General features: G+C 45.0%; 1 protein-coding gene across 1 annotated transcript in view; it reads right to left on the bottom strand.

Annotated features, from left to right (window-relative positions):
• HERC2 (HECT and RLD domain containing E3 ubiquitin protein ligase 2) overlaps nucleotides 1–24,773 on the bottom strand; it is a 3,346,202-nt gene that overhangs the window by 3,030,731 nt on the left and 290,698 nt on the right. The window contains 1 exon segment of the mRNA XM_033948978.1: nucleotides 10,826–11,014. Within this exon segment, the coding sequence (XP_033804869.1) occupies nucleotides 10,826–11,014 (189 nt within the window).

Below are 24,773 nucleotides of genomic sequence, written 5' to 3'. Positions count from 1 at the left end.
CAGAAAGCTTTTCGGGAGTTTGGTGAGGGAGTGAAACCTTTTGTAAAGACTTTAGCTTTTTCTGAAATACTGCCTGCATATGGAAAGGGAGAGCAAAGCGTTGGTTGCAATGATGGTCCCCTTGTTAAACTCATTGTAGTGACTTCACTATTTATTGGGTTACAGGTCTGAGCACACCACTGTAATAATTTTAGATACACAATTATTAATGAATAGAATATATAGATATAATAACTGTGAAATCCAGTAATACGCAAATTGATAGTTATTCACAGAGTAACACTGTATATTTCCCCATTATTGTTCAATATTGAGTAGTAAAGACTGCAACATAAGCAATATCAGCAACTCATTTCTTAGTATTGCAACGGAAAGTTAAACAAAACAAAAATCCATACGAAAAAGGAGATTATCGCTGAAAAATAGCTGGAAAGCGATGACCACAAATGCTCGCAGTCTATGCAACAAAGTTCATGATCTGCAAGCCCTGATGTTAGAGGCAGATCTAGATATTGTCGCTATCACAGAGACATGGTTCAGTGAATCACATGGATGGAATGCAAACATACCGGGATATAAACTTTTTAGGAAGGACAGAGATGGTCAAAAAGGTGGAGGGGTAGCTCTCTATGTAAAGATCAATATCCAAGCGACCAAAATGCAAGGGACCTGGGGAAAGGAAGAAGCGATATGGATTGCTCTGAAAAGAGAAGATGGAACTTCTATCTACGTGGGTGTAGTCTACAGACCTGCGACTCAATCGCAGCAAATTGATAAGGATCTGATTGTGGATATCCAAAAGTTTGGAAGGAAAGAGGAGGTTCTGCTGTTGGGAGATTTCAACCTGCCGGATGCAGACTGGAATGTTTCGTCTGCGGAATCGGAAAGAAGTAGGGAGATTGTGGATGCCTTTCAAGAGGCTCTGCTCAGACAAATGGTGACGGAACCCACAAGGGAAGGTAAAATTATGTCTTACCTGTTAATTTTCTTTCCCTTAGACGCAGCAGATGAATCCAGAGACCAATGGGATAGCTCACATCTACCAGCAGGTGGAGATAGAGAAACTGATTAGCAGGTGTTCTTATTTGCTGGCACTCCTCCTGTCTCATCAGTATGGCTCCTTGCCCAAGCACATTTAACCATCAATAGGCATAGCATGTAAAAAACTTCTTTCCCAGAACATATCGCAAACAGCAACGATACAGAATACAATCATTAACAACCACCAATCACTAAAAGTCGCCCACGAAAAAAACGACAACCAAATACCAGAAAGTGTGGGGCTCTGGATTCATCTGCTGCGTCTACGGGAAAGAAAATTAACAGGTAAGACATAATTTTACCTTCCCTAGCAACAGCAGCAGATGAATCCAGAGACCAATGGGATGTAGCAAAGCAATCCTCAATCTGGGTGGGAAGCAAACATCGCCTCCGCAACAACCGAAGCACCAAAAAGCCCCTATCGCATGTGCCCGCACCTCCATGCAGAAACGCGGAGAGAAGGCACTCTCAGAAGACCAGATAGCCGCGAGACAAATATCCTCCAAGGAAACAACCTCTGGGCCGAGCCCAAGAAGTAGCTTCGCTCCAGCGGAATGGTCATGAAGTTCATACGCCACCCGCTCCCCTGCCAGCAGGCAAGCATAAAGAAAGTCCTCCTGGACCCATTGAGCGAGGTAGGCATCGGACGCCGCCATACACCTGAGGCGTCCCTTGAAGAATACAAAAAGGAGATATAAACAACTAACAGTTGTTAGAAACTGAGCTCGCGGAGAACGCTACATATGTTTCCAAAATGCCGTGAATAAAAGCACTGCTCCCACTATCTCCTCCCAGGAAGAAGGAAGGAAAAGCGAGCATGACGTAAAAGAAAGGATGACACCCCTCTAGAAAGAAATAGTGGTACCATCCGACTGATACCCCCTATGACGGCAATAAGAAATAGGAAATAGGAATCCCCGTTGAACAAGGCCTGCAACCTCGCAACTGCAGAGCTGAAGCCATGGCCACAAAGAATCCCATGGTCAACGGCACACCTCTTTAGAGTCCCAAAGGACAAGGCTAAAATGAAGCCATCGGTAAACTTAGAAGAAGTACGTGAATATTGTACTCCAAACCGGGGTTTGTTTGTTTTTTTTTAAGAGGCGCAAGAATATACACCACTCTGTTTAGGAACTGAACTACAGGAAGCTGAGAAGTCAGCGAAGGGCCATCTACCTAGTCCCTGTAACAAGTCAAGAAAGACACCAGAAGCTGAAGGGAATTGAACGCTAAGCCCTCGGCAAAACACTAGTGCCAAAAAAGGAACTCTGGAGTGGTTCCAACTGGAAGAAGCGCCCAAGAAAGGAAAACTCTCCAACAGGAAGCAGAAGCCACAGGAGATGTCCGTAGCACTTGGATAAGAGAAGAAACACCCATCTTCGTCTAAATCGTACACGTCAGCCAAGATTAACCAAAAAACCAGGTTGTAATACTAAAGTAGTACAAATATCCATGTGGATCAGACCCTAGGCGGGCAAAGCCGGAGACGCCAGGAAACTTCCTATTCCAGCTGTAGAAAGACCCATTAAATCCGCAAAGGAAGGAAGGCGCCGGCCATCCAGGGATTCTACCCATCCTGTGCCCGGAAGGCGAGCTCGAGATTGTAAATCCAAGCCATCATCAGCCAGCAGAAAACACTGAAAAGGAGAAGGCAGAGGCGAGAAAGGAGCTATGCAGCAACCCCCTCTAACTTCCACTCCCTGGGCCCACCGAAGAAGCTAGGAAGAGTAGAATTGAGAGACGGGGCCATGAGTTCCAGGTCAATGAGATCTCGCTTTCCCAAAATGAGGAATAATGGCTGAGCCACAATACCCAGGATGTAGAAGATTATACTAATACTAACATGCACCCCTCCACGAACGTACACAGCGCTGTACACAGAAACATCCAAGAAATGGGCCATGCTCAACTTCCGCGGCGATAAAGTCAAATCACACCCTTATCCTGATCCAAAAAAGGATCTGCCAACAGAAGACGAAGACAAGAGTCCACTCAATGAAGCAGAACAACTTCACCTGCCAACCGAGTATAACACCTACTGCCCAAGCTGTAGAGAAAAATTTCCATCCTAATAATGACCCAAAAGGATCTTTAGCAGCATTCCAGAAGAATAGTCAGAAGCTCCAGAAATGTAGCCTGACCCTGCTTAAGAGTAGAAGAATAAACAAGTACAGAATCGCCTCTTGAAGACCAGACTCCAGGAGCTGAGGAAAGAAGCCATCGAGTCCCCCCAACCCGACAGCCCAAAATGGTTAGTGGACAAGAGCAAGTCCAGCAAAGACCGAGGCAAGTCTCTAAAAGCGACATCGCCCTGAGCCATCACATCTCCCAGAGCGAAGCAGGAGGAGCATCCTAAATAAATGGATCCCAGAGATACTGGGAACAACTGAAACTAAAGTAACAGCTTTAGTAGCAGAAGGGGATAGCAAGCCGAAGTTCCCAGTGAGTTAGCAATAAGGAACCTAGAAACTGTCTATAATCCCATACTCTTAGACCTGACAAGAGACGAATAAATCCACTCTGAGACCGAGACGTAACGTCCACGTCTCCGGAAAGAAGCCCCTGGTCCTCCTATATGAACCAAAAATAACATCCCGAAGTACCTCGAAAGAGTACCTAAGAAAAAAAGCGCTGCAAATTTGAAAAAGTACGAGCAAGGAATTGCGGAAAAGAAACCAACCTTTTCATGTCAGTCAAATGGCCTGACTGGAATTCGTTCTAACCAAGCAGGCAGTCAAGAAGAAATCAGATGAATCGCCTGGCCGCGCCAAAACGGTCCACCGCTTACTGCTTCTAAAACGCTTGTGAATCCAAGGGTAGGCGAACTGGCATGTACCAGGACCTAAAGCGCCGGTCCAAGGGAGGCAGGCAAACCTAGTGCCGACTTCTAGTCCATAGAGAAACTATCCCCTCCCAGGTTGCCAACAGAAAAGTGTAACCCGAGAACTAATGCAGCAGCATGGGATCCAGCCTGCCCAATGCTCCCGTCTTGGCCACCCTACATTCAGTGGTACCCCAAGAACTACAAGAACCGTCTCGAGGACCAGTAACACTTCCAAGAAAAACACCAAACAGAGAGACTCCATGAACAAACTGGAAATCTGAGGAATATGCAAAGGTGCAAACATCCTGGAAAAAAATGCACAACTCCCTGACCTGATAGCATAGCGACGACTCCCTCATGTGAAAGCCTGACGAGGCCATGGGAGAAGACAAGATCCCCTCAGAATGAAATGCAAGAGGACAGAAAACAGCAGTACGATCACTGCAGGAACTGGAAGAAGAATTCCAGGTGTGTAATATCATGTCTTTGGGAACATTAGTCAGGACTTAACCCCTGACCTTTGGAAGATACATGCAGTGCTTTCAAGCGCTGAGCTATGTGGGAGACTGGCCTGAAAACCGGACTAACTCCATGCCACGGGAGCGAAAAAGACGTATGGGCCATAAAGGGAAGACGAACGAGATGCAATCAAAATGCTGAATCTACTGCCCTTAGGAAAACCACAGCAAATCAACAGGAATCAGGCAAACGCGTTGTGACTTGCCCATATGACAGGTCCCTGACCCTGGGAGAGCCGAAAGAGCTGACAGAGGGTATGCAGTTCAAGGTGGCCCAGGGAAGACAAACGATGGGCCTAGGAACACAGAAAAAGATAGTTATGCCCGAAGGAAATCGGAAATAGCCCCTATGCCCCAAAAACCGCTTCAAAGGTCAGGAAGCAGTTCAATAGCGCCACCAGACACCGTCAGTGCAGCCTCAAAGGTATCAAAAGTAAGAAAATCACTGAACATACATAGTGTCACCCATGGGAGACCTCGAGAGAGATGCAGAGAGTCCCAAAAGTGAAAAATCTGGGACCTCTCCTGCGACTGACCCCATTATCGTGAGACACGGCTTCTACCAACCCAGTACGGAGGGAAGCCGAAACTGGGGGGAGAAGAATAGCGCCAAACCGCATGCAAATGGGGCTGCAAAAAAAATCCCATAGGAGATCACCGAAGCGCAGCCATTCAATCAACTCGGGAGATTCCCCCACCCTGGGCCCCAATATGAACAAAGGATAAACTGTAAGCATCTGCCGTCGCACTCAACCTGAAAGGCCGAGAAGCAACGGCTGAGCCAATAGAAGCCGGATATCAGAGAAACTACTGAACGGCGCGGCATCCTCCCTCCAGTGCAGGAGCGCTAGTTTTTTTACTCAGAAAAAAACGCGGCTCTCAGCCGGCGACTCAAACACCGCCATGGCAAGCGGGAAACTTAAGCCACATTGTGACGTGCTCCGCCGAGCCAGCGAATACACCAATGCTGGTTTCGCCGGCCTCATGGAACTGGGAGGTAACAATAGGAAGACCGAGAAAGGCGCAGAGAGAAAGAAAACCACCGAAACAGACCATAAGAACGCCCCATTGCGTCTGCCAGCGTCGGAGCACTCTTGCGATCCAACAGCCCACGGAAGAGGCACGGGCTCTCTACTCTATATTACCCCGACCTCAGCCACAGCACCTGCCGAACGACGGGCAACCTCAGCGTACCACGCTGCAAATGCGAGGACAACCCCCCCGCCCACACAGGAAACCCCCAAGCGTCTCCCGTGCGCGGGAAGGCAGCAGCTCCTCCAACCGAGCCAAAACTACAACGCGGGGGCTCAGTCCACTCACCTATGCCACAACAAGAAAATAAGCTGCCAAAAACGAATCGCTCACCAAAGCTTAGCGGCTGAGAATAGAGCAAACAACCGGCTAACCACGCGACTGTTCCCCGAAGCACTAAACACCACCAACAACCAACAAAATATAACTTGCAATTGCAAAGTAACAAAAGGCATACTCACAACCCAGCTTACAAGGCTGTAAGACTCCGGTAGGAACAGGGTGAGTACTACTAAGAGTACCCAATCGTGGATAGCAACTGCAGTCTCTATTTTTTTTTTTTTCAGGGAAAGAAGAAAACTAGAGACCCAGATAAACCCTCTATCAGAGGAGGGAGGGTGAGGCAGGGACAAGGGGGGGCCCAAGTGTAACCTCTAAAGCCGGCACCGTTCAGCCGGACACCCCTGTCTCACTGAAGAGAAAGAATCTCAACAGGAGAAATAGAATCAATTGTAAGCTCACGGAAGAGAATATCTCAACAGGAGAAATGGAATTTCCAGCCATCGTCAGAATCCAGGAGCAATTGGAATAGCGACTTTCCCCTGCTGGGAGATAGAGCATACTGATGAGACAGGAGGAGTGCCAGCAAATAAGAACACCTGCTAATCAGTTTCTCTATCTCCACCTGCTGGTAGATGTGAGCTATCCCATTGGTCTCTGGATTCATCTGCTGCTGTTGCTAGGGAAAAAGCGATATTGGATCTGGTCCTCACAAATGGAGAGAGTATCTCTAATGTTCGAGTGGGTGCTCACCTGGGAAGTAGCGATCATCAAACGGTTTGGTTTGATATAACGGCTAAAGAGAAGAGCGGCTGCACGATACTTAAAGTTCTAGATTTCAAACGTACGGACTTTAATGCAATGGGAGAGTACCTGAAGAAAGAGCTGTTAGGATGGGAGGACATAAGAGAAGTGGAAAGACAGTGGTCTAAGCTGAAAGGAGCGATAAAAATGGCTACGGACCTTAATGTGAAGAAAATCAATAAAAACAAGAGAAAAAGGAAGCCGATATGGTTCTCCAACCTAGTGGCTGAGAAAATAAAGACGAAAGAGTTGGCGTTCGTGAAATATAAAAAAAACCCAAGAAGAGGAGAGCAGAAAGGACTACAGGGTGAAACTGAAAGAAGCCATAAGAGAGATACGTCTGGCGAAAGCACAGGCGGAAGAACAAATGGCTGAAAATGTAAAAAAGGGAGACAAAAATTTTTTCAGATATATTAGAGAAAGGAGGAAGATAAAAAATGGAATTGCTAGGCTAAAAGATGCTGGGAACCAATATGTGGAAAGTGATGAGGAGAAAGCAAATGTGCTAAACAAATACTTCTGTTCTGTGTTCACAGAAGAAAATCCTGGAGAAGGACCGAGATTGTCTAGCAAAGTTACACGAGAAAATGGAGTAGATTCTGCGCCGTTCACAGAGGAGGGTATTTATGAGCAACTTGAAAAATTGAAGGTGGACAAAGCGATGAGACCGGACGGGATCCATCCCAGGATACTAAGGGAGCTCAGAGAGGTTCTGGCGAGTCCTATTAAAGACTTGTTCAACAAATCTCTGGAGACAGGAGTGATTCCTGGGGATTGGAGGAGAGCGGATGTGGTCCCTATTCATAAAAGTGGTCACAGGGATGAAGCAGGAAACTACAGGTCGGTGAGCCTCACTTTAGTTGTTGGAAAAATAATGGAAGTTTTGCTGAAAGAAAGGATAGTGTACTTCCTTGAATCTAATGGGTTATAGGATCCGAGCCAACATGGCTTTACAAAAGGTAAATCGTGCCAAACGAACCTAATTGAATTTTTTGATTGGGTGACCAGAGAGCTGGATCGAGGACATATGCTAGATGTAATTTACTTGGATTTCAGCAAAGCCTTTGATACAGTTCCTCATAGGAGGCTGTTGAACAAACTTGAAGGGCTGAAGTTAGGACCCAAAGTGGTGAACTGGGTCAGAAACTGGCTGTCGGACAGACGCCAGAGGGTGGTGGTTAATGGAAGTCGCTCAAAGGAAGGAAAGGTGTGTAGTGGAGTCCCTCAGGGTTCGGTGCTGGGGCCAATCCTGTTCAATATGTTTGTGAGTGACATTGCTGAAGGGTTAGAAGGAAAAGTGTGCCTTTTTGCAGATGATACCAAGATTTGTAACAGAGTAGACACTGAAGAGGGAGTGGAAAATATGAAAAAGGATCTGCAAAAGTTAGAGGAATGGTCTAATGCCTGGCAACTAAAATTCAATGCAAAGAAATGCAGAGTAATGCATTTGGGGATTAATAATAGGAAGGAACCGTATATGCTGGGAGGAGAGAAGCTGATATGGACGGACGGGGAGAGGGACCTTGGGGTGTTAGTGTCCGAAGATCAAAAGGCGAAAAAACAGTGTGACAAGGCAGTGGCTGTTGCCAGAAGGATGCTGGGCTGTATAAAGAGAGGCGTAGTCAGTAGAAGGAAGAAGGTGTTGATGTCCCTGTACAGGTCATTGGTAAGGCCCCACTTGGAGTATTGTGTTCAGTTTTGGAGACCGTATCTGGCGAAGGACGCAAGAAGACTTGAGGCGGTCTAGAGGAGGGTGACGAAAATGATAGGAGGCTTGCGTCAGAAGGCGTATGAGGAGAGACTGGAAGCCCTGAATATGTATATCATAGAGGAAAGGAGAGACAGGGGAGATATGATTTAGACATTCAAATACTTGAAGGGTATTAACGTAGAACAAAATCTTTTCCAGAGAAAGGAAAATGGTAAAACCAGAGGACATAATTTGAGGTTGAGGGGTGGTAGATTCAGGGGCAATGTTAGGAAATTCTACTTTACGGAGAGGGTAGTGGATGCCTGGAATGCGCTCCCGAGAGAGGTGGTGGAGAGTAAAACTGTGACTGAGTTCAAAGAAGAGTGGGATGAACACAGAGGATTTAGAATCAGAAAATAATATTAAATATTGAACTAAGGCCAGTACTGGGCAGACTTGCACGGTCTGTGTCTGTATATGGCCGTTTGGTGGAGGATGGGCTCGGGAGGGCTTCAATGGAGGGTGTAGATGGGTTGGAGTAAGTCTTAACAGAGATTTCGGCAGTTGGAACCCAAGCACAGTACAGGGTAAAGCTTTGGATTTTTGCCCAGAAATAGCTAAGAAGAAAAATAAAAAAATTTAAATTGAATCATGTTGGGCAGATTGGATGGAGCATTCGGGTCTTTATCTGCCGTCATCTAATATGTTATTATGTTACTATGTTGGTCGCCTCTGCTCTGTCCATTCTTGTCGATTGTATGCTTTCTTTTATGTATAGGGCTATTCCACCTCCTTTCTATCCTGACCTGTCCTGGCGATAGAGCTTGTACCCCGAAGAGCGACTAAAATGGTTAAAGGGCTGGAGGCGTTGCCGTACAGCAAAAGATTAGAGAAACTGGGCCTTTTCTGCCTCGAACACAGGAGATTGAGAGGGGACATGATCAAAACATTCAAGGTATTGAAGAGAATAGACTTAGTAGATAAGGACAGGTTGTTCACTCTCTCCAAGGTAGGGAGAATGAGAGGGCACTCTCTTAAATTGAAAGGGACAGATTCCGTACAAACATAAGGAAGTTATTCTTCACCCAGAGAGTGGTAGAAAACTGAAACGCTCTTCCAGAGTTTGTTATAGGGGAAAACACGCTCCAGGGATTCAAGACAAAGTTAGACAAGTTCCTGCTTAACCAGAACGTAAGCAGATAGGACTAATCTCAGTTAGGGCGTTGGTCTTTGACCAGAGTGCTGCCACGATGGACCACTGGTCTGACCAAGCAGCGGCAATTCTTATGTTCTTTCTTTCTGTCTCTCTCTCTCCCTGCTCCCTGGTCTTTCTTTCTGTCTCTCTCCCTGCCCCCTGCTTGTCTGTCTTTCTTTCTCTCTCCCTGCCTGCTGTCTTTCTGTCTCTCCCCCCTGTACAGCAGTAGCCCTTCTCTTTACCTCCCCCTGTCCAGCAGCAGCCTTTCCCTGCTCCCCCTGTCCAGCAGAAGCCCTCCTCCCTTCCTTTTACCTCCACCCTGTCCAGTAGCACCCCTTCTCCCTTTCCTGCTCCCCCTGTCCAGCATCCGCTAGCCCGGGCAGCCTCGGGGATTTTGCTAGGCCAGCCCATCTTGCATTATCAAAGTGGGCCAGCCTAGCAAATGCCCCGCGGCTGCTTGATGAAATTGCGGCTGCTGCCGCTGCTAGTCCAGGGCTGAGAAGAGACGTCCCGGCAGTGTACACACGCAAAATTTCTGTGCCATTAAAATAATTTTTTTTTAAACCTGCAGAAGCCCTGAGAGCAGTGACAGGAGGCTGCTTCTCCTTTCATTACTGTCAGGGCACTGCACCGACTCAATCACTCACAAAGCAATTGAGTCAGTGAGCTTGCATGCAAATGATTTGTACCTCCATGCAAATCATTTGTATGCAAACTTGATAGTGAATCAATCGCTGTTTGCAAATCGGCCAACAGCGATTGAGTCGCTATCTTTTGTGAATCAGGGTCTAAGACTATGGCAGCTCAGATCCTGCTATTAAAGTGTACACAGGAAACAATGCGTTTCCCTGCTGTGCATTACACGGAGTGCTCTATAAAATACTAATGAGCTCCTTGTAATGTATTTGCATAAGGTTCTTGGTGGCTTACTTGCAAGGAAACCTTTTGTACATCGGGGCCATAGTTACTAGTAATTAGCCAGAATAAAACTTTAAAGACCAATATGATTTGAAGTCAGAAACAGAGTTAGCATCAGAGGTTTGGTGTACTGACTCCACAGCCCTGTTTGCAGCTCCAGCACATCACGCCAGAGAAATAACAAGACCACCGGAAATTTGGGGAGAGGGAAAAAGAGGGAATGATTTGTTTTTGGATGGTTATGTGTACTGCATGTTGGGAAATATTGCTCTATATTATAAAGGAATTTATAATGAAAATAAATGTTTACCATATTTTAACATGCATACCAAAGAAAATGTTTCTCAGTGCATCAGAGATTTACTTCAAGTGCAAACAAAAAAGAAAGCATTAAGTTGTACAGATATGCTTGTATTGAATTAATCTGCATTAATTCCAAAATCACCACCAAGGGAATTATTTCTACTACATACAGTAGTAAACCAAAAATACAATCAATATATACTTTACAAACCAAAACTTACCAATGTATCACTGCTGTAAACTTGCATATAAATTCGCCCATTTCTAGTTAAGATAAGAAAGCACTTCTCTGCACAGGCGATTTGAATAACCCCTAGGTTAGCAATTCCATCACATTGTACTGGGCCAATTACATTAGCATGGTATTTCCATCCCAGTAAACCCCAGCCTATGACTTCTTGCAGAGACCCCTGAAAAGAAATAGAACACAAACCAATAACCAGTATATCCCTTCAACATCACTAATATTTAGAAAGCACTCCATAACTGAAAGTTTGCCAGCTGTTTTACATTATATAATACATCCAGTAATGCACTCTTGTTCTTATAATGTAAACAAGAAAGCTGTGTGTAAAATGAAGGCATCATGAAATCTACTTACGAATGTCCTTTACTCGTTAAGATACAAAAAGCATAACTAGTTCAACTACTTAAAATATATAATCTTGCTTGTCTTTTGTTCCCCTCACTTTTGTAAGAGGAAATAGTTTTTTTTCCTATCACAATTGCATGCCGAGATGCTGAGAGCACAAGCAAAAGCAGAATACTTGTCTACAAAAGGAAAGACAGAACTTGCAAAAATATGGCATCTGTTAACAGTGTGCTAAGCTTCAGCTAACAGAGTTCTAAGGCATTCACTAAAACATTTTTTCTTATTCCCCATGCAATATTTAACAACCTGTGGCCCATGAGCACATGCGGCCCCGTGAAGCTTTTCAAGCGGCCCAGCCCTGCTCGAAGGCGATGTGGCGTTTTCCTTTGCCGCCCCCGGATGTTTACATTCTTGCCGGCTCCCTCCTCCATCTTGCTGCAGTGTTCGCTCAAAGCCGCAGGCAGCTGCTCCTACGTGCCTCCTGTGATGTCAGAGAGAAGGCTTCCAGATCAGCTGCGGGAGGCACGAAGGAGCCACTGCCTACGGCTTTGAGCGAATACTGCAGCAAGACGGAGGAGGGAGTCGGCAAGAAAGTAAACACCCGCAGTACAGAAGGGAGGGAGGGAGAAGGATGTGTTGGGACTTGAGAGCACAAACAGGACAAATGATGGAAGGAGAGGCATGAACTTAGGACACAGAAGGAAAGAGGGAGGGGAGCATGAGCCATAAGATGGAAGAATGAAGGGAGTGAGGGAAAGAGATGCTGAGGTAAGGGAGAGAATAGAAAGGGAGAATTGAGTGTCAGAGAGGGAAAGAGATGGTGCACATGGGGAGATGAAGAAAGAGGAGAACTGTTGGGCAAAGAGAGGAGGGAGGGAATTATTGGACATGGTGGTGGGAGAGGAGTGAGGTAGAGATGCATGGATAATGATAGAAGGGGGAGAACATACTGGGAAATACTAGATTGGGCTTGGGGGGAGAGCTTATGGGGCCAGAAACAGAAGACAGAGAGAGATGGTGGGCAATGGTCTGAAGGGACAGAAGTTGGACCTGGGGTGGTGTGAAGGAAGAGGGAAAGACATACTTGAAGGGAGAACTGTTGGGAAGAGAAAGGGATAAATGGTGGTCCTGGGGAAGGGACGCAAGCAGGTAGGGGATAGATATGGGATGGGGGCAGTTGGGAAGAGAAAGGGAGAGAAGTTGATCTTGGGATGGAAGGGAGGGAGAGAGAAATGTTAGGCCTGTAGATAGAAGGCAGAGAGATGCAGCATCTCTCTTTTTTCCCTTCATTTAATTGTTTAGCATCAAGGGGGGAGGGAAGAAGAAAACCAGAAAAGTGAGGTAGCAAAATGTTAGACCATGGGTATAGAGGAGCAGAGATGGACCCATAGGAGGGCAGCAGGGAAGAGAGCTGGAATAAGATGATGTTAGGAGATGTAAAGAAAGGGACAGGAAGTTACAGCCTAACCAGAGGAGAGAGGGAGGGGGATTCTGAAAGTGGTGAGCCATGTGGATGGAGAGGTGCAATTTTCACGCCTGATTGGTCTCCATTGCACATATGCCTTTCAATGCGAGAATTTGCTGTTAATATTAATAAACAATATTGGACTGGTAATATATGTGCAATTGTCATTATTCCTGGACACCTAAGGGCGGGGTTAGCGCAGTATGCTGTTTAGTTCGCAAAAGATTTCAAACCTGGCATAGAAACTTGCCCCAAGGTGTTGTACCAAACTGGAAAAATTCAGACTCCTAGGTAGTTTCCTTCTGCCGCAGTGCTTAAGCAAAGTTGGCGTTTTAGGTAACATGAAGCATGGGAATGGGATCGACTGCTTTTGTTCAACCACCCCTAGCTCCTGACCAAATTGAGATAGATCCAAAAAAATTTGCAGAGTTTCATTTGAGACCCTAGACAACTCCCCTGTAAAATTTGGTTGGATTTCAAGGGGGTCGAGCGTGGGCGGTTTTCAGTATTGGTCCACTTGGCATAGAATGATCCAAATGGAACATATAGAATATCTGGCTGAATGCATAGAAATTATGAGTGTTAAACTTTCAGACAAGTTTGAAAGCATATTTTAGCAAAATTTAGCAATTATGAGGACAATTTGTCCTTTAATTCTACATTATTTTGCCTTTTTAAATTTTTTAAACAATTTACATTAAAATCTGGATTTATTAAGTTTTTAATTGGGCTTTTTGAAGTCTTAAAAGTGTTACAAATTTACCCCCCCCCCCTTTTTTTTTTTTTTTTTTTTACTAGAGCACTAAATGCTCCAACACCCCGAGGTTCTCATTTCGTGGATTGATTCATACAGGCATTTGTTTGTTATCCACCTTTTCTTTGCGGTTTTGTTTCATACCTTATTTACCATGGACCCCTGAGGAAGGCGTGTTGTCCAAAACACGGATCGTGTCGGGTCTCTTGGTTGGTAATAAGGTTGTATGTATTACTGCATTTTATCATTGGTACAATAAACATTGCCTGCATCCTGTACATAGCCTGCAGTTTTTGTTTGGTTTTAACTTGGAGCATTCAGTGCCCCAGGCTGTGGCAGAAACCTCTACCACGACTTAGTAAAAGAGACCCTTAGTCTGCTGACCTGTGGGTTTTTGGTAACTGAGGCCAGTAAGGATTCTGAGGATTAATAATTTTATTCCTTTCATAATTTTGATCCTTTCACAAACACTGGTGGCGGACTCACATTTTATAGTATTCCACCATGATAAAGTAGTGCTTCGCACCCATCCAAAATTCCTCCTCCAAATAGTCACTGAATTTCATCCGAATCAATCGATTGTGCTTACAGTGTTCTTTCCCAAGTCTCATTCTAACCCTGGAGAAACTGCTCTTCATACTTAGGATTGCAAACGAGCCTTAGCTTCTTACTTACAGTGAACTCAGCCACATAGAACATCTCAACTGTTCATTTTTGATCTTCAAAGGGTGTAGAAAAACCCAGTGGTATAACGAACTTGGTTGATTTTTACAGAAAGCCTCCAGAAGAAATTTTGGCTGTAGGTTTTCCATTTTTATACATGATCCTTTCATTTTCTCTAAATTTATTGAGAAACATCTAACTTTTGTACTGCTGACTTCTATAATTTTAGGAAAGCCATTAGCTGTTACTAGAGGGAAATGCTTTCTTTGTTTTTCTTCTAAGTAAGGTGCCACTGCCTTCTGAATTACACTGCATCTATCAATCTGTTATTTTGCACTTTCAATTCATAAATTCATCTAATTTTGTACAAGCCACTGTTTCACATATAAGGACTGATCCAGTTGTGTGTCGTCCTAATTTTTTTGATTGCATACTACTGTATTATGATTTTTGCTATTTTTATTATTTTCAAAAAGACTGTATTGAGTTTACATTATAAGATGCACTATTTGTGTTTTATGGCACATTATTTATGTTTTTAGATATATTATTTATAATCATAATATATCATAGTAACATAGTAGATGACGACAGATAAAGACCCGAATGGTCCATCCAGTCTGCCCAACCTGATTCAATTTAAATTTTTTTTTTCTTCTTAGCTATATCTGGGCAAGAATCCAAAGCTTTATCCGGTACTGTGCTTGGGATCCAACTGCCGAAATCTCTGTTAAGACTTACTCGAGCCCATCTACACCCTCCCAGCCATTGAAGCCTTCCCCTGCCCATCCTTCACCAAACGGCCATACACAGACACAGACCATGCAAGTCTGCCCAGTAACTGGCCTAGTTCAATATTTAATATTATTTTCTGATTCTAAATCTTCTGTGTTCATCCCACGCTTCTTTGAACTCAGTCACAGTTTTACTCTCCACCACCTCTCTCGGGAGCGCATTCCAGGCATCCACTACCCTCTCCGTAAAGTAGAATTTCCTAACATTGCCCCTGAATCTACTACCCCTCAACCTCAAATTATGTCCTCTGGTTTTACCATTTTCCTTTCTCTGGAAAAGATTTTGTTCTACGTTAATACCCTTCAAGTATTTGAACCATATTTTTTTTTATTTTTTTCACGTTCTTTTTTAGTTTATGATATTTTATTTTTAAATCTCATTCATTGTTTTGCCACTTGGTTTTTGTTTCCTACTTTATTATTTAAATTTCATTTAAATTTCCCAAGAATTCTATAGTTTCAACGGTTCTCCCTCCTACTTCTATTTCCTATCTCCCCTCTTTTTTCAATCTTTCAAAGTCCTTTAGACCATTGTAGTCTTGTTAGAATGTTTATTTTCTTATTTTTCTCATCTATCTCTATTTTAATTTTTTCATTACTCTACTAATTGTCATTTTTCTAGGTACTTGAGTTAGATTGTGAGCCTTCAGGACAGTAAGGGAATATCTAAGTACCTATTTTACTTATATTTTACTTATAATTTTAATGCACCCTATTGCCTGTTTTTTCTGTAAACCGCTTAGAATCCTAACGGAGTTTAGCGATATATAAGAAATAAATTACATTACATTACATCTCCCCTGTCTCTCCTTCCCGCTAGGGTATACATATTCAGGGCTTCCAGTCTCTCCTCATACGTCTTCTGGCGCAAGCCTCCTATCATTTTCGTCGCCCTCCTCTGGACCGCCTCAAGTCTTCTTACGTCTTTCGCCAGATACGGTCTCCAAAACTGAACACAATACTCCAAGTGGGGCCTCACCAATGACCTGTACAGGGGCGTCAACACCTTCTTCCTTCTACTGACTACGCCTCTCTTTATACAGCCCAGCATCCTTCTGGCAGCAGCCACTGCCTTGTCACACTGTTTTTTCGCCTATAGATCTTCGGACACTATAACCCCAAGGTCCCTCTCCCCATTCGTGCATATCAACTTCTGTTCTCCCAGCATTTACGGTTCCTTCCTATTATTAATTCCCAAATGCATTACTCTGCATTTCTTTGCATTGAATTTTAGTTGCCAGGCATTAGACCATTCCTCTAACTTTTGCAGATCCTTTTTCATATTCTCCACTCCCTCTTCTGTGTCTACTCTGTTACAAATCTTGGTATCATCTGCAAAAAGGCACACTTTTCCTTCTAACCCTTCAGCAATGTCACTCACAAACATATTGAACAGGATTGGCCCCAGCACCGAACCCTGAGGGACTCCACTACTCACCTTTCCTTCCTTCGAGCGACTTCCATTAACCACCACCCTCTGGCATCTCTCCGACAGCCAGTTTCTGACCCAGTTCACCACTTTGGGTCCTAACTTCAGCCTTCAAGTTTGTTCAACAGCCTCCAATGAGGAACTGTATCAAAGGCTTTGCTGAAATCCAAGTAAATTATATCTAGCATATGTCCTCGATCCAGCTCTCTGGTCACCCAATCAAAAAATTCAATCAGATTCGTTTGGCATGATCCTGTAACCCATTAGATTCAAGGAAGTACACTATCCTTTCTTTCAGCAACACTTCCATTATTTTTCCAACAACTGAAGTGAGGCTCACCGGCCTGTAGTTTCCTGCTTCATCCCTGTGACCACTTTTATGAATAGGGACCACATCCGCTCTCCTCCAATCCCCAGGAATCACTCCTGTCTCCAGAGATTTGTTGAACAAGTCTTTAATAGGACTCGCCAGAACCTCTCTGAGCTCCCTTAGTATCCTGGGATGGATCCCGTCTGGTCCCATCGCTTTGTCCACCTTCAGTTTTTCAAGTTGCTCATAAACACCCTCCTCCGTGAACGGCGCAGAATCTACTCCATTTTCTTGTGTAACTTTGCCAGATAATCTCGGTCCTTCTCCAGGATTTTCTTCTGTGAACACATAACAGAAGTATTTGTTTAGCACATTTGCTTTCTCATCACTCTCCACATATTTGTTCCCAGCATCTTTTAGCCTAGCAATTCCATTTTTTATCTTCCTCCTTTTACTAATATATCTGAAAAATTTTTTATCTCCCTTTTTTACATTTTTAGTCATTTGTTCTTCCGCCTGTGCCTTCGCCAAACGTATCTCTCTCTTGGCTTCTTTCAGTTTCACCCTGTAGTCCTTTCTGCTCTCCTCTTCTTGGGTTTTTTTATATTTCATGAACGCCAACTCTTTCGCCTTTATTTTCTCAGTCACTAGGTTGGAGAACCATATTGGCTTCCTTTTTCTCTTGTTTTTATTGATTTTCTTCACATAAAGGTCCGTAGCCATTTTTATCGCTCCTTTCAGCTTAGACCACTGTCTTTCCACTTCTCTTATGTCCTCCCATCCTAACAGCTCTTTCTTCAGGTACTTTCCCATTGCATTAAAGTCCGTACGTTTGAAATCTAGGACTTTACGTATCATGCGGCCACTCTCCACTTTAGCCGTTATATCAAACCAAACCGTTTGATGATCACTACTTCCCAGATGAGCACCCACTCGAACATTAGAGATACTCTCTCCATTTGTGAGGACCAGATCCAATATCGCTTTTTCCCTTGTGGGTTCCGTCACCATTTTTTTTACTGTGACGAACTTGTAGTGCATTTCGGAGATTCACTGGTGTGCTACCAAACGCTATTTTTCCAGGCTTCTTTTTACCTTTATTACCATGGACCCCTGATGAAGGTTGTCCGAAACACGGACCGTGTTGGGTCCCCTGTCTGGTAAAAGGTTTTTAGTTAAGATTTATTTGTCAAAATAAAATTTGCCTGCACCGTGTACAAGTCTGCAGTTTTGGTTTGTTTGCTCTGGTCTGTTTTTTCACTGCAGACGAAGTTGGACCTTTGGTTCTTTTGTTGTTCCGCTTCCCCCTAATATAACCAGACTGCTGAATAGCCAAGCAGAACTAAGAAGTGCTAATTAGAACAGTAACTAACAGGAGTAACAACTAGCATAGAGCAATATTGTTGGAAATTGCATAGAAAAAGCCCCTTCAGCAAATGTCCCCACAGCTTTACCAGCTGAGCCATAGCCACTGTTCTTTAATCTCCCCGACCATAGAAAAATACTAGAACCTGCAGAAAAAAAAAAAAAATCATCACGCTTTTTAGGCAAATCCTTTAAGAATGGACAGACAGACAGGCAGAGTGGGGACTGTACCAGTCTGGAAAGTCTAAAAGAAAGAAAATTAGCAGATAAGAACCTAATTTCTCCCTCTTTAGCGCATCTCCAGACCAGTACAGTTCACTGATAGGACATACCAAAGCAGTACCCATCATGGGTGGGACTCCCGTAGGGCCACCACCAGAACACGCTCAACCAACACCGCGTCCCGACACGCCTGGACGTCCACATGGTAATGTTGCACAAAGAAATGCAGAGAAGATCAAACCGAGGCTTTACAGATAACCACTGGAGGCACCAAAGAAGACTCATGCCAAGAAGCTGCCTGACCCCGAGTGGAATGAGCCTTGAGAAATTCCGGAACAGGCTTCTTCTAAAGAAGGTATGCAGTGCAGTGATCCAGTTCAAATGGTAGCCTTGGAAGTGTCATCCCTCTTTTGAGGACCCGCTTAGAGGACAAAAAGATGATCCGACTTTCAGAACTCCTGGGTCCACTGAACATAAGCACGAAGAACCCGACAAACATCCAAGTAGGCCTCCGTCAGATCGAGAGGTCAAGAATTCCCCTGGCTGAACCACTAGAATAACAGTTCTCAGGGTCTCCATGCAAAAAAAAAACGGAACCCGGAAAGCCCTGTTGACCCACTTCAGATTCAAGATGGGTCAAAAGAAATCCTCTTTCTTGGGCACCATGAAGAAAATGGAATAACAGCCGGTGTAACACTCCTAAGGAGATACTGGAACTACAACTTTGAGATCAAGCAGTCTTTGAAGCGTCTGGCAAAAGGCCCTCTTCTTCTATGCTGCCTGGTAAGGAGAAGCGAGAAAGTAATTTGGCAAGGCACAGGAAAACTCCAGAGCATAACCGTCCCAAATCACCTCCATGACCCACTGATCCATTGTGATCTCGGTCCACCCCTGGTAAAAATCCCGTAATGGGTGCCTACCTTCATCAGGAGAGGTACCAGTAAGGAGTCATTGGGCGGGGTGGGTGGAAGAATCACATCCCTGCCCAACGGGCCTCCCGAAAGGACTGCATGCACTGAATGAAAAGGCCCCGGTAAAACCCAGCTACAGGAAAAGCTACCCCTTGACCAGAGCGATGTCTGCGGAAATCACACAAATACTCCCAAAGCAACACCACCCCGCGCAGGCACGGTCTTCAGGAAGACAGGGCACCTTAGAGTCCATTAAGTTCTGAACCAATTTGTCCAAATCCTCGCCAAACAAGACAGAAATTTCATCAGCTTAGCTTTAGATGCCGCATCCGCTGACCAAGCCCGAAGACACGAGGTATGACAAGCGCCAATCCTGAGAGCTATAAACTTGGCTGACATCTGCAACAGATCATACATGGCATTTCAGAGATAAGAAGCACCCATCTTAATTTTGGCTACTTCCTGTTCTACCAAGGACCAGTCATCAGCAGTCAAGGACATGCTTGGCCCACCAAAAACAACCTCGAGCCAACAGACTGCCACACATTGCCACCTAGACCGCTAAGGCAGACACATCAAAATTCTGCTTAAGAAGAGACTCAAGCCTAAACTCCTCCGAGTCCCTCAAAGCTGAGCCGCCCTCAACCGGCACTGTATGCCATTTCAGAATGGCCGAAACCAACACGCACACCACTGGCAACTTCAAGGTATCCCTATCCCCCTCCGGGATGGGATACAAGTGAGCCATAGAGAACGCAAAACGAAATTGCGACTCCCGGCCCCTTCCACTATGTAAGCTCAATATCATGAATATCCTGATGCATAGGAAAAGAGCGGGAGACTGAGTGGATCCCCCTAAGCAGGGGGTCCACCACACGTGGAGGTTCCTTCACATCTTCCTCAAAGTGCAACACTCAGGAAACCTGAAGAATAAGCTCCTGGAGATCTTCCCGCTGAAAGATGTGCACCACCGATACATCCTCACCAGCAGGCAGAACCGTAAAACCTCCGCAAGTGACATCCATATCCCCGCCCCCCCCCCCCCCCCAGGATCCTGGAGGTCCACCAAGTGGTCCAGATAGTCATCAAGCGAGAACTAATGCCCATATTAAAAAATCATCGTCCCAAGAGACCCTCGGCTGCTTGCACGAAAGAGGAGACAGGAACGAAACCAGCACTGACCTTGGGGGGAAGGGGCAAGGCCTATTGGACACAGAGGGAACGACCCCTTTCCTGAGACCCCCGGTGCAGAAGCAGGACCCCCGGCCACCTGAAGATAAGCCTTGCACAAGGATAAAACAAAAGCAGTGGAAAACATCCCTGGCGGCCCAATGGGACTCAATGCTAAAGCAGTGGGGCCAGCAGAAACTTGCCCCTGTCTCTCCAACACAGAGGGAATGTCACCTGGGAATGCAGACAAAACGGAGGGGTTTCCCGCCAAAATCGGAGCAAAGCCCACCATGAAAAACACCCCCGAGGCCTGTAGCAGCTGAAAAGCCTGAACCGCCCCAGCCGCTAAAGCCGGCGGCAGCAGTAAGGGAGTCCCCAGCAGATTTGGTGGTAAGGGATAACTTATTTCCCTGACATCAGCGGCTGGGGGAATCCCTGCATGGGCGGCGAGGGAAGCCTGGGCTTCCCCACTGTTAGCTGCCGGCATACGAGGCACTCATGAAGGGGATCCCTGGACACCGGCACCCGAAGCCAACGAGCGAGGGGCCAACGGTGAGTAAAACAGCTGAGGCCCAGAGAAAAGGACAAGCAGGAGAAAATTGAGAGGCAGGCGAGAAAATGCAGAATCAGGAGCAGAGAGTGGAGTAAGAAGGGAAAGAACAAGGCTTGCAAGAGGGAGGGGCAGTGGCAAGAGGAAGCTCTGATGACCCCTCCAAAGTCAACCCAGCACAGATCCGTAGCTGTCCATTAAAGGGGAGGGGGCCAACAGCAAGTGAACAGCTGAGCCCAGAGAGCAGGGCAGGCAGGAGAAAGTCAGGAAGCAGGCGAGCAGAAGGAGCAGAATCGGGAGCAGAGAGAGAAAGAGAGGAGTAAGAGGGGAAAGAACAAGGCAGAGGTAGCAGCGAGAGGTAGCTCTGCCCACTCCTCCGGCGTCTACCCAGCAGATACGGAGCTCCCCCTTAAAAGGGGAGGGGCCAACGGCGAGTGAACAGTTGAGCCCAGAGAGGAGGGCAGGCAGGAGAAAGTCGGGAGGCAGGCGAGCAAGTGAAGGAGCAGAATCGGGAGCAGAGAAAGGAGTAAGAGGGAAAAGAACAAGGCAGGCGGCAGCGGCGAGAGGTATCTCCACCCACCCCTCCGACATCAGCCCAGCATTCACGTTGGGACAAACAACGTGAGCAACAGGTACTACAGCAAGGAAACACTGAAGGACCAGTTCCAGATGCTAGGAAGGAAACTGAAGACCAGAACGATGAGAGTAGTGTTCTGGGAGATCTTGAAGGTACCCAGGGCCGACGGAAATAGGCAGACGGAGCTGCAAGCAGTCAACGCGTGGATCAGGCCCTAGTGTGAGGAAGAAGGATTCCACTTTGTGTGCAATTGGACGGCATTCTGGGTGAAGAGCAAGCTATACAGGAAGGATGGACTCCACCTCAGCAGAAACGGAACGAGGCTACTTGCAAGCAACATCAAGTGAGAAATTGAGAAGTTTTTAAACTAGGAAGAAGGGGAAAGCCGACAGTCGACCAAGACTCAATGTTTTGAGAAACAGTATACCCGGAGGATACAAAGCAGGAAGATTGCGGGGAAGACTAGATCGAAAAGGACACGAGAGGGAAGGAAATGCAAGATAGTAACAGGCTTCAAAACTCAAGAATATGTATACGAACACATGGAGCCTAAGGAATAAGATGGGGGAATTGGAAGCTATGGCACACAAAGATAACCTTGACATCATCGGCATCACGGAAACATGGTAGAACTAGGAAAACATCTGGGACACTGTGCTACTGGGATACAAGCTATACCGCAGAGACAGAGTAGAACAAAAAGTTGGGGGTATTGCCCTATACATCAAAGAGGGAATCGAGTCAACCGGAGAGAACACGCCAGAAATGAAAAATAAGGTAGAGTCTCTATGGGCCAAAATACCGGGAACAAATGGAACAGATAGAAAGATCGGCATCTACTACCGACCACCAGGGCAGTCCGAAGAAACTGATGGAGAAATGACGGACAAGATTAAACGCAACTGCAAGGGAGGCAACGCAGTTACCATGGGTGACTTTAACTATTCGGGGATAGACTGGAACTTAGGCACCTCCGGCGATTGCTTCCTGAAACAACTTGTCAAGGAAAATACAAGAGGAAATGCAATTCAGGACTTAATTCTAAATGGACTGCGAGAACCGGCACAAGGTGTAGAAGTAGAAAAGATGTTGGGAAACAGCGATCACAACATGATCCACTTTGACCTGGACATAAGGGCGAAATATCGGTCCAGAACAACGGCTACGGCATGAATTGGCACTCTAGGGGGTGCTATGGAATGGATAATGAATAAGATGTGTTTGTGGAGTATTTTATGGAGTTTTTTCTACAAAAATGCCTGCTTTTCGTATGGTTCTGGGTAACTCTAGTTAGATACCAGCATATGTGTTAGTTAAGGCCACGCCCAATAGAAGCTTACAAAAAGTTGGTGAATAAAAATCTGAATATGGATGTAGCCAAGGCCAGTAAAACACACTATAGATTAATATTAAGGAAAAGCATAATAATATTCTCCTTATGTACTTTGCTATTAAGCCAGATCATAGAGGACATCAGGTTTATTGATATTGAGAACTCCATCTTGGTTCTCTGCTGTTCTTTGTTCTGTCTGTCTTTGTTCAGCTTCCCGCCTTAAGCCTCCTGGGTCTAATCAATACCAGATGGGCTTGGGCTGGATAGCTTGATTTTACATTCCAATACTGGACATTTAAGAAAAGCTTTCTTGCATTAAATATGAATGAAATATATGGTGTGATCTGTGGATGAAAGGGGCCCCGAACGAATGAATGCTATATGAATGATGTGTGAAGGTATACTAAACATGAGAGTGGGTTTTGAAAAACATATTTTATATATTTGAAACCTAAACAAACTTAAAGGGAGCCTGGGAGGCAACATCTGGGGTTTCTGAGTTTGTGTGAAATTTGAAACTGTCAGTTCTTGTAAAGAACAGAGCAGGAGGGGGAACAGCCCCTCCTCCTTTTTTCCTATGATGCTGATAGGGACAAGAACTTTTCAGCAGTTTAGATTTAAAGTTTTTGGCTATGTTATAAAATGATTATGTATATTCAGAAATGAATGTAAACAAAAAATATGATTTCTGAAACTTTTATTCCATGTTAAAAGGAAGTTCTCTGTCCAAATTTAAGGACAGCCTCTGTTAATGGATTGGCTGACAAGTAATAATGTCATGCAGGATAAAAGGTACATATTGAGGAGCAACGAATTCTCAGATTGAGATTTTTTTCAGAAAGGCCAGCATTTTGGTGTCTGTAAAGATTTCCCAGATGACACAAAACTAACCTTTTGAGGTCCATTATGACAATTAATAAACGAAATAACTATTTTAATAAAATTTGCTTCATGTGTTATTTTCCATGTACTTTTTGCACACCGAGAGCAAAAGCTAGCAGCTTAATTAGCAACTGCTGCTTAAAGCGTGCGCTTGTGTACCCATGGTCAGGCACTGAACTTCCGAAAAGGGAATTACGAAGGGATGGAACTCATGGTGGGGGAAGAAGATTAAGAAGAGGATAAGCATTGTAAAAACGCTAGAGCAAACTTGGTCCCCTTTTTAAGGACATAGTCACCGAGGCGCAAAATCTATATATACCGCGAATCAACAAGGGATCCAAGAGGAAAAAGAACAAGGAACCGGTGTGACTCACTGTAGAGGTGAAGGAAGTGATCAGAGACAAGAAGACTTCATTTAAGAAATGGAAAAGTTCATCAACAGACAAAAACTGGAATAAGCACAAACAACATCAATGCAGGTGCCATAAGGCGGTAAAAGGAGCCAAAAGAGACTATGAGGAAAAAATAGCCAAGAAGGCAAACAACTTCAAGCCATTGTTTCGATATATTAAGGGGAAACGACCTGCGAAGAAGTGGTGAGCCGTTGGATGAATAAGGGAGCGCTAAAAGGAGAACAAAGCCATCACCGACAAATTGAACACTTTTTTTGCGTCTGTATTTACCCAAGAGGATATATACAATATGCCAGAAGCCAACAGGCTATACGCAGGGAAACAAAGACAGGGAAACCGACAGGGTGGATGATCAGTCTGGAAGAGGTATGCAGGCAGATTTATAGGCTTAAAAAACAATAAATCCCTGGGGCCGGACAGCATCCATCCGAGGGTAATCAAGGAACTGAAAGGGGTTATAGCTGAAGTGCTTCAACTAATAGCCAATCTGTCGATCAAGTCAGGAAAGATTCCGGAAGACTGGAAAGTGATGAATGTTACGCCGATCTTCAAAAAAGGTTCGAGGAGAGATCCGGGAAAATACAGACCTGTGAGTCTGACCTTGGTACTGGGAAAGATGGTGGAGGCATTGATAAAGGACCGCATCATTGATCACCTTGATGGACACAATCTGATGAGGACCAGCCAGCATGGCTTCAGCAAAGGAAGATCTTGCTTGACGAACTTACAGCACTTCTTC

This window comes from Geotrypetes seraphini, chromosome 6, assembly GCF_902459505.1.
Source record: "Geotrypetes seraphini chromosome 6, aGeoSer1.1, whole genome shotgun sequence".
NCBI classification, from domain to species: Eukaryota; Metazoa; Chordata; class Amphibia; order Gymnophiona; family Dermophiidae; genus Geotrypetes; species Geotrypetes seraphini.
The sequence above is the reverse complement of the archived record's forward strand: the minus strand, read 5'-3'. Positions and strand labels throughout refer to the sequence as shown.